The sequence below is a fragment of the Ziziphus jujuba genome, chromosome 4 (genome assembly GCF_031755915.1).
Source record: "Ziziphus jujuba cultivar Dongzao chromosome 4, ASM3175591v1".
Classification (NCBI taxonomy): Eukaryota; Viridiplantae; Streptophyta; class Magnoliopsida; order Rosales; family Rhamnaceae; genus Ziziphus; species Ziziphus jujuba.
This window is the reverse complement of record NC_083382.1, coordinates 26,963,086-26,974,457: the sequence shown is the minus strand read 5'-3', so window position 1 is coordinate 26,974,457 and position 11,372 is coordinate 26,963,086. Positions and strand designations below refer to the sequence as shown.

At 30.4% G+C, this 11,372-nt stretch overlaps 1 protein-coding gene across 1 annotated transcript; it reads left to right on the top strand.

The window, feature by feature from the left end:
- The first annotated feature begins 8,509 nt into the window (after window positions 1–8,509).
- On the top strand, window positions 8,510–10,142 carry LOC107416542 (LOB domain-containing protein 41). Its single transcript, XM_016025045.4, has 2 exons — window positions 8,510–8,962; window positions 9,117–10,142. Exons 1-2 carry the CDS (start codon window positions 8,773–8,775, stop codon window positions 9,845–9,847), a joined length of 921 nt encoding a protein of 306 aa, XP_015880531.3. The 5' UTR covers window positions 8,510–8,772; the 3' UTR covers window positions 9,848–10,142.
- Window positions 10,143–11,372: the final 1,230 nt, after the last annotated feature.

The window sequence follows — 11,372 nt, the reverse complement described above, 5'->3', positions numbered from 1 at the left end:
ACGTACTTTAAGCATCTCAAAATTAAGGATTAAATAACAACTAGAAAATAAGTGCATGTTTGGGGTTAATTTTTACCTCGAAAGTAGAATACAGAATAATTTTTTTGAAAAAAGGTGTTCGCTAAATTTATAAAGTTCAGATTTTTTTAATATAGATTTTTTTTTTTTTGAAAAAAGTGTTTGCCAAATTTATAAATTTCAGATCTTTCAATAATCATACTTTCCAAGTTAAATCTGGAATTTAAAAGGCTGAGTTAATATTTTTAATGTTAAAAGTTCTAATATCACATTAACATTTAAACATGTATTTACCAAATATTTAATTTCTAATTTTTAACAATTTTAAAATAACATTTTACTAAATATTTATCACATCAGCAGATTATTGCTTTATTTATAGATAAACGAGGTCCAAAATGTATTTGGGATTTCTATACGAAGAAATTTATAGAAAGTCACTCTCTAACCAAGAAACCGACCCACTTAAAAAAAAATAAAATAAAGTATCAATAAGAATTAATAAATAATATTAATAATCATAATAAAAATAATAATGGGTTTTGCTCTTTCCCAGAGGCGGTATTTCCTCAAACACTGGAGCATTTTCTTTTCTTTTCTTTTCTTTCCCTTTCTTTTCCTTTCTTATAAAAAATAAAAAGCTCTCGAGAAACGTGGCCTTTTCCAAATTAAACAACCTCGACGAACAAACGGCGTTAATTAATTAATACAAATAAGAAATCGAAATTTCACTGCAAGATGCTCATCCAATATAACAGTATTAATAAATAAATAAAATATTATTTATCATCATGGAGATAAATTTGGCAACGTGTTGTAATAAATCATATTTATATTTATATTGCATTGAGCTCGTGTGGACTTTTGATTTTAATTACAAATTTCTTTTATTATTTTCTTTTATTTTTGTGATTATTTTTATTATTTAAAATATATGTCGGATTTAGAATAATTATAGTTTTATTATTTAAAATATATGTCGGATTTAGAATAATTATAGAGAAATATTTGTAAATAAAACATTTGTTCCATAAAGTTCGAAAACATTTTTCTTTTAGCTTTCAATCCTTTTAGATCAGAAAATTTTTTTTTTCAAAGAAAAAAATTGTTTTAGTAAACATCATATTTGTTAGACTATATATAGCTAAATTTGTTACATTTTTAATTTTTTTATTATTTCTTCAAGCTTAATTTTGTAACTGTACCCCCTCTTAAAAAAAATTCTGTTGTTAAACTACCATGTAAAATGTCATTAAATCTGTTAACCTATTAACAATTATATACAATTTTGAAAATTCAATTATAACCTAGGTTTAAAACAATAAAACAATAAAATATACTTTGATATCTTTTATTTTTCACATTATTTTCATTTACGAAATAGTAAAAAAGGTTTTGAAATCTTATACCTGGTATTTTCAAATTTGTTAAAATTTAACAGATTTCTTTAAAAATACATCACATCCTGCTCACATGACTCTATTTTAACTATTTTTTTTTTTCATTTTCTTTTATTAATTTCCCCTAAACTGGATTTGAAAATTAAAAAAAAAAAAGAAAAGAAAAAATCACTTTTTTTCTGTGGTTGAAGAACTACAGTGAAAAAGAATGGAGAAAAAGAAGAAGGGAACAAACATCCAAAACCAAAACCCATTTCAAGTACAAACATTTTTTCATTTTTCCCAATAGAAAATCACAAACCCAATTCTAATCATCATAACCAATATAGAAAACCTTGATTAATCAAATATGCACAAATTAAAAGTTGTAAGCAACCGAAGCTTTTAAACTCTGATCCATATCAGAATATTCAGTTCAAATTATGAAAATTGAATTGCCCACATTTTTCAGAAGTATCAACCCAGCTCTGTAAGTTTTTTTCCTTTTTCCTGCCCTTTTTCTCATGTTAACAACCAGCTCAGAAATCGTTTTGTACCACACCATCTCCACAATGCTCAGAGTTTTGAACAAGAACTTTTACCTCCTCTGTTCTCGCTTCCAGTGGCCAATTAACCGCCGTTCCAAGTCAAAAATTGTCATCAAAATATTCGGAATATCGAGCTCAAAATCTTAAAACGGAGCTGAAAACGAAGCAAGAATTAATGGGTCCACTTCTGTTCATCGGACTGCCTAATTGGATGAGCTGTTCATCCGAATGTCCAATTGCCGTTCTACCGAATGCTCAACATCAGAGATATCAATATGGATTGCGAGGTTTAATGCTGTCCTAGTTTCCATGACAGTTGCAGTCCTTAAAGCTGAGAAAATACGGAATCTCGACTCTGAAAGTGGGGACGTGTCGAGGGTTAGGAATGTAAATATATCGATGATAGGGAGCGAGCATCTTTGAGCATTGCTGAGAGGAGAGATTGAAGAAGAAAATTTGATTTGGGTTAAAACGGTAACGTTTAGTTTTTATGTATCCATTTCTTGAACGGATTAAATTGGATTAGACTATATTATTTTATGTATTGTTTAATTTAATTGGATAAAAATTTTAAATATCCAAGTTGAATCCAATTTAGTCCAATGCAATAAATGAGCCCTTTAGATTTTATGAATAATTTTTTCTAAATTTAATTTCCATAAATTAGAAAGAAAAAATTAATATTTGAATCGCATGTGATCTATTTTATTTTAAGTGGAATCTGTTAAAATCTAACAGATTTAATAATAGGAGAATCTAATTTTTTTTTTGTACCACCTCTTAATTGAAATAGTGTAAAAAATAAAGTGCATTTTCACAATTTTTTTTTTTTTTGCAAAATGAACCTTTTTTTTTTTCATTTTTTCAAAAAAAAAAAGAAAAAAAACATGTTTAAATTGTAAACTTTATAATTTTTGCATAATTGTATAAATGATCCTCCTTAATAAATCTATAGTATCTTATCGTTTTTTACTTGTCAATATCTATTAATTTATTGCATCTTAATACATTTAATTGTTAATCCGATATCATAGCGAATCAGCAAATTATTATATGGATTTGTACAGTATAAGATTTTGTTAGATTTCATCGATGATGGAATATTTATGAGATCTATATGTCAATACAATTTAATTAGTCGTTTAAAAAAAATACTTTTCAATATTAGATTTTTAACTAAAACTAAAAATCAATACATAATAAATGCATATAATTAATATTTATCATCTAAATATGAATTTTATTGGTGCTAATTATCATGAAATATAAAAGTTGTTAAATAAAAATGGAATACAAGAAAAGTACAGCAAGTTGAAACTTTTTTTTTGGTTAAAGAAATATATGCCAAAACCCAGAAGAACTGAAAACGGCAAAGAAGTGTGTGATTTTGTTTTCTTTTTTGGGTAAAAGCAAAGCGGATTGTGATAGCAAAAAATGTTTAGATTTCTGAATGGACGACATGCACATTGCGTAGTAGCATGTTACTTATAAATAAAATATCAATAAAGTTCCCGATGGACGACGAACATTGATAAACGTGAAGTCTAATAATAATCCACCACCATGTTTAGAAAAACTGCTCTTAGAATTCACATAATTTAGCCTTCTATGGAATTCTCAGGCTCTAGAACAATTCAAATGCTATAACCCGCGTGATGAAATTCATTATACAATATTATATTGCCTTCAGCTAATGCAAGTTGTGTATACAAGTTGTGGGTGTGTTATAATTTTTTATACACAAGCGGTGGGCAACAAAACTTGGACAATATAATCATTTTGATTGGCCATGTACAAACAGTCATTGAATTCAAAAACTAATTCATTTTCTTTTTCTTTTTCCCCAAAAATAGCGTGTATGGACCCTTTTCCATGGTAGAGCCATCAAAACTAAATAAAGGCCACTCTAATTAATAATTAAACTAATTATTTTACAAAATAATTACTGTTTTACAAGATAAAGATATTAAAGCCTTATGTTCCTATCCTATATATTATTAATAACGCAAGTGGTACATTGATCATATTTGTTATATAAAAAATATAAAATAAAAGTATAGAAATGATGTTAGGTACAATAGATTCGTTAATCAACAATAAATATGTAGCTAGGAATCATTATGATTCACTGAACCCATTACGTAATTCAAAATTTAGATAGTTAATTAGCCCCCGAATAAAAAAGTCCAAATTTAGACATAGTCACACAAGTAGTATTTAAAAACTTAAAAGAAGAAAATTACGGCGCTATGTTAACACAACTATTAAATTTATCGTGTGTACAAATATAATTCCCACATTAAACAACGAAATGCTGATCCATAACATTTTAGTTTTTGTTAGAATAGATAATTGAGGAGAAAAAAAAAAAAAAAAAAGAACTATATTGAACGTAAAATTGTAGAAGTTCCACACAGTGAAACAAATAGAGTGCAAAAGAGACCTGAAGGTCCAAAAAGAAACGTTTTGACATTGACCTGAAGAAACTCATCGAAATCAACACAATTTGTTTTTTTTTTTTTTTTGTTTTCCTTAATACATTAATATATATAATTACAGTGCAATACCTGGTACTAATAAAATACAGAATTATTATTGCCACTTTTAATTGTTCCCCTTGGAAAACATAACATAATAATTGTTTTCTCCAAGAGGAGACAAAACAGAGGTTGGTGCACCGTGAATGTAGATGGTGCTATTAGGTATACTAAAAACTTCCTTCACCAACTGACAATGAATAGTATAATATATTGGGGATTAAGGAGAAACTTGAGTCCATGTGTGTCTAAACCGCATTAGGTTAAAGCAAGTTTTGCATTCGTTTAGTTTCTTTTCGTTATTTTGAATGAAGTTGCACATATATATTCGGATAGTATTGTCGAAGGCCAACCCCACTGAAAAAAATAATATATTTGTCTTGCAAAATAAGCAGAAAATCAAACTAGCTAGTAGGTCTTGTGGATTCTTTCATGATGATGATAACCTAATGTGCTTTATTTTTATTATAACCCAGAAAAATAAAAATAAATAAATAAATTATAAAAAAAAAAAAAAAAAACTCACTCAAGTTCAAAGCAAAGCCGAAGTCTTTTTAATGGTTGGTGGGGCCTAGAACCTAATAGAGGAAAAAAAATGACGAAAACTTGAAGTGCACAAGATTTCTCCAATTGGGAATTGGGTCGTAAACCGGTTCTTTTGGGCAAGGGCGGTTTATGGGGAAATAGAAGAGAATTCCTGAAAACCAGGAGCTAAAAGGAACGGTGGCGTTTTGTGCGTCATACGTGGCGGTTGGACTAAACGCTGACACATCTGAACGTGGACGACACGCGCAAATGTCTCAGAGTCTGAGATTTTGCATGAGTTTTGGAGCCTTCTGCATGTCGCTTCACCACCTTTCTTCTTATTCTCAGCCACTTGTCCTTCGTTTTTCAGAACTATCAGAACTTTCTGGCATTAATATGTCGCATGGAGATTTATCATTTTATTTTCCATTATATATATATATATATTTCATTACCAAAAAACTCTCTCTCTATATATATATATTGGTAATAATTTTCTATTTTATATATATATATATATTTATATGTATGTTTGGATGAATAACATCCATATTTATAATCACTGTTTTATTAGTAATCAAGTTTAACTTTTTAAATTCTCAGCCCAAAACCAAAAATATATATATATATATATTTTAAATTCTTAAATAGTAAAATATAATTATTTTTGTTATGACTGAAAGAAGTGTAAATTGAAAAATACTTATATTTGAAGTTTGAAAAATAATTCAGAAAAAATAGTATTCTAATTTTCATTATCTGATTAAGAGAAAATTATGAAATAAATACACAATATCGAAAACATGAATAAAATTTATATATTTAATTATTTTTATTTGCATAAAATATTTAGAAGATTTATCTTTTTGAAATAATATATATATATATATATATGTAGAAAATTTTACAATTTTCTAAGGATCTATTTGGGAACAATTAAAATTGAAAGGAAAATTAATTCTCGAGATATAGTTTTTTGGGATTTAGTTTCATGAAAATTGATTTTTTTTTTTGTATGTTTGGTGTGTAATAGGAAAGTTGGAACTTATAAATAATTAAATTTAATATTTTATAATAAACTAAGGATAAATATATATTTTAAAAAAAATTAAAACTATTTTTTTTCAAATTTTCAAAATAACATCTTTATAGATTGGAACAACTTTTCCATATATTTTTCTAAATTGACGATTCTCTATACTCACATTTTTCCATCTCATAATAAATATTCAAATAAAAAAAATTATTATTTTTTTAAAAGAATTAAATTTTTACTAATTTTATCATTATCCAAACATACCATAAGCACCATATATTTTCACATATGAGATGAAAAATTTAAATTTAAATCTATTTATAAAAAAATAATGATTTTTATCATTAAAAAATTTATTTATAAAAAAATAATAATTTTTATCATTAAATTATCTATCTAAACCATTTTTTATCGGAATTGAGATCATATTTCATATCTTAAAAATTTCAATTTTTTTATTATTTACAGTAATGTCCTCCAATATAAATATTTTAAATTCATAACTTTCTAAATATGAATTTAAAATACTTACTAATTGAACTAATTTTACTTGATTTTTAAAAAATACTTAAAGCATATAACCAACATTATAATATATGTTATTATAATATATATAAATAAAGTAGTAAATTTAACTTGCATCAATTAGCTTCTTCAAGCTGCCGGAAAACAAATGAGATGCAACTGGGTATATATATAAATATATATATATATATATAAATGGACTGAAAATGCCAGCTTCGCTGATATATTTTTTCTTTTTTCAAAGTTTTCAGTAGAACCGCAGCAATTAGACTGCGTACATGTTTTATTTTATTTTATTTTTTAGTTCTTTTTATGTAACAATTATTTGTAATTACATGTGTATATAGCACATGTGATGGGCTTGTGAAGCAATTTTTTCTTCCCGATTCCTAGCGGCCGCCCACATATTAAATAATACTGATGCATGAAAAAGTCAATAAAAATTAGAAATAAATGCTGTCCTCCTTCAAATTGTACCTCCAAATTATTCCCTTTCTTAATTTCCATTTTCACCTACACAAATTCAAAGCACACATGCACGTTCTATGAATTTAACTAAGTCCCAAATTTTACTTTTTACAACCACCTATCCAATAAAATAAATGGATACAACTTTAATATATTTTGCTAAAAATATATATATATATATTTAGAAGTATTTTGTTTTTCTTAAAAAAAAAACAAAAGGAAGAAGAAGTTATAATTAAATTTAATTCAATATTGGTTGGACGATTATACATGTTTTTTCTTATGGATTTTAAATTGTACCAGATATAGCAATAGGATATAATCATACGCACCTAACAAAAAAAATAGAAGTTTAAAATCGTCAAGTCTTCCCACTAGTCAACTAAAACAAGCTAGATTCCATCCTTGATTAACAATCTTGTCCAATCAAATTTAATAATTTTTATAATAAAATAAAACTAATTGATGAGGAAAAAAACACGAAACAGAAATGTTACACACGTGTATATGAAAATTGTCGAAAAATTTGGCTATCCTATTCCAGTATGATAGGATAAGCATAAATATTACATTAAAAAATGTGAGAAAATGTGTGGAGGAGGCGCGTGAAATACCCAGTCACGGCAAAGAAAGAGAGAGAGAGGAAATAAGAACAAAAAGATAATTAGCTCTAAAACCGTTGGCTAAAAGTTTAGGTAGTGCGCCCACAGTCCCCACAAAAACCAGAAACCGGTTACCGGTTTTTGCAAAACTTTGGCGGTTTTTAAAAGAAACTATATACGGCCTCCCGAAAACCAGGAGCTCTTTTCAGCCTTTTTTTTTATTCATTAAAAAAAAAAATTATTTAATTTAATTTGTTGTTAAAATAAAAACCGGGAGCTCTATCCCTACGGTGGGCCATCCCTCCACGATATGTGGCGATTCGACCGCACTCTGACATCTGACCGTGGTTGACACGCGCCTCTCTCTTCCTTTCTTGATTTTTGTACCCATTTGCATGCCCTACAACCCAAAAAAGCCCCATCCCCCTGAGGCCCCCACTTTAATATCTTTCGCTTTTCTATTTTACTACCCTCTGGCTCATATCCCAATTGGTATTGAACAATATTGTAATAGAACAAAAACATCGAGGATAATTTAGGAACAAAGTTAGAGAGAGAGTGAGAGAGGGGCCAGCAGTGGTTCTTTTGTATACGTTTCAAAAGTGGGTGGTACCATTTTTCAAGCCAAAAGTTGGGGGCTGAAAGGCCCAGAACCTACATATACGACCCAATGGAAACAACCGGCGGTGACAGTGATTGGGAGTGGGAAGCACGCGCTTTAAAGTAGAGTGGTGAGAGAAGCAGAGACTTATAGATTTATTTTATTCATGATATTTGGAAATTTTTAATTTAGAATCTGAGAGAGTGGGTTAGCCTCCCTGAATTTGGAAACCAGTGTTTTGGAGGATTAAAACAGCTGCGTCTGCCAGTACCTGAAATTAAAAAAATAAAATAAAATAAAATCCAGCGGCTCGTTTCTTTCTAATGACATATAAAACTGTTTCCTCCTCATATCATAAACCCCACAAACACCCCCCACTTAAATAAATACCAACAATCTTCTTCTTTGCTCTTCCCCCATCCTCCAAAAAACTATTAGAGCTTTTTCTCAGAAAAACAAAAACAAACAAACAAAAAAGAAAAAAAAAAAAAAATTGCTTCAATTTTTACTTGTACGAAGAATCTGAAGAAAAAATGCGGATGAGCTGCAATGGATGCCGAATACTACGAAAAGGGTGCAGCGAGAATTGTAGTATAAGGCCGTGTTTGCAATGGATCAAGAGCCCCGAATCCCAAGCCAACGCCACTGTTTTCCTCGCCAAGTTCTATGGCCGTGCTGGACTCATGAATCTCATCAACGCCGGTCCTGAACACCTCCGTCCTGGTAAGTCTTCACTTTTTTTTTCTTTTTTTTTTTTTTGACCGGGAAACAGAAATTTTTTTTTTCCTTTTTCTTGAGAACCAAACGGAAATGTACAGTGAGAGTAGATGCGTGACTTAGATTTACTTACCATTTGTATTGGTTTTTTGGTTTACAGCGATTTTCCGATCATTGTTGTACGAGGCTTGTGGACGGATTGTGAACCCGATTTATGGGTCCGTTGGATTGTTGTGGTCCGGTAGTTGGCAGCTTTGCCAAGCTGCCGTGGAAGCCGTGCTCAAGGGCACTCCTATCACGCCGATAAACTCCGAAGCTGCAGCCAACAGCCATGGCCCACCACTGAAGGCTTACGATATCCGCCACGTGTCCAAGGATGAAAACTCCGCTGCCTCCAATGATCATCAGAAGGTCAAGACCCGGTGCCGTTTCAAGCGGTCCGCTGTCGTCAAGCCCAAGCCCAGGAAATCGGGTGGGTTCCGGTCGGTTAGCGACTCGGCCTGCTGTGAAGCAGCTAACCCCAAGTGGGCAAGCTACTGCACGGTCACGGACGAGTTGAACCGGTCGACTAGTCACGAGTCGTCGGTGAGTCACCAGTCGGAGGCGGTCAACTTGGACGGCGAGAGCAAGGAAACTGAGAGCATGATCTCCGTGGAGACGGCGGAGGCGTCGTTGTTCCGAACGGAGCCAGAGCTGGCACCGAAGTCCGACGAGCCAGTGCAGGAAGGCGAACTGGCTCTGGAACTGACCCTGAGCTTGGAACCGGTATCTCGTGCGCACCACGTGGTTCCTGTGAAGAAGAGGAGGATCGAAGCGTCTGGAAGCGTTGGAGGCTCAACGGCTGATGACGGCGCGTGTAAGATGGAGCTGGGCCTGGAGTATCCCGCTTAAGTTTTTTAGAGCCCAATGAAAAACAACAAAAAAAAAAAAAAAAAGAAAGAAAAGTAGTTCAGTTTTGACGGCTCAGATCGGCTTCGGCGTCCTTTTGTTTACATAGAAGAGATCATGACCCTTCCTTTTGTGTTTTTTTTTTTAATTAATTATTTTTTGTTTCCGAGCTTTTTTTTACTGTAGTTTTTTTTTTATTTTTTTCTTTTTACCCAGCGAGATGTACAAAGTTTGGTTAAAGTTGCATATAAAAAGGGCTGGTAAATTTGAATAGAGAAGCAACAAATCTTTTGCCGAATTTTTGTTAAGCGTTTTGGGTACGAAAATGGCCAAAATAGGAAAAAGGATGAAAGAAAAAAGTTATGAATTTATACTTTTATTATTACAATTAAGAGGGAGCGGAGGAGAAGGGATTGGGATGCTTTTAATGCGATTGAGTGGGCCTTTCAACGTGATCCCAATTCTTATAACTTGATGCTTCTGCGACCCTGTTGCGTCAGAGCTTAAACACCTGAGGTCGTACTTTTTGCACGGAATTGTGCTTTTGTTTCATGTATGGTGGCCAACATAATACACTTTTTTTAAAAAATAAAAATAATAATAATAATAATAATAATGAAATTGGCTACATTATTATTACCTATTTTCTTTTCACATTATCATTAGTTTTTCAAGTTGGGGTTTGGTAAAAAAACATTATAAAATTGATTAAGCCAACAAATTCATTCCAAGTCAACCTATTCGGGTAAAGATTCAAATGACCTAACTAATTTTGGTAATGAATGAAATTATATATATATATATATTTCCTTTTGATATGGAAGGTGAATAGATTTGAATTTTTCCTCTCAGACAAATTTTATATATATATATTTTATGTGTGATATGATATTAGTTTTGTATTATATTTACACTAATTGTAATTATATTTCAGAGATTATTTACTCTTATAGAAAAGGCACCATAAGACAGCCATCTCTAAAATTAATCAAGTAAGAGAGTGAATTACTTTCAGCCAAAAAAAAAATGTAGAGAAGTAAATTACAATTCAACATTTTTTAAAATATATATTTATATATAAATAAATATGTAAATTAATTGAAATTCGTTTCTGTGGAATTTTTATGAACGAGGGGGGAAATTTGTCCGGTTATTGTGTAAGCGACAAAATTAATGAATACTATGGTTGAAGGTAGGCGTTACATTAATGGAAGCGTATATATTTAGTATACAACAAGTTTGTTTTTAAAACCAAAGTATTAGTGGAGTTCGTGATGGCTGACGTGGTTTCTACGAGTTGCATCGATATTTGTGCTATGATTTTGGAATATTACACTTAATCATGAAAAATATGATGTTAATCATCCAAAAAAAGAAAAAGTTTTTACTAAAAATATTAAAAAAAGAAAAAGAAAAATATGATGTTGTAAAATGGATTAAAGGGTCCTTTCACTAACTGAAGCTGAAGTTAAGGTTTTTTATTTTTGCAGCTGAGGTTGGAGTTGAAACTATTAAAATAAGTTTATTT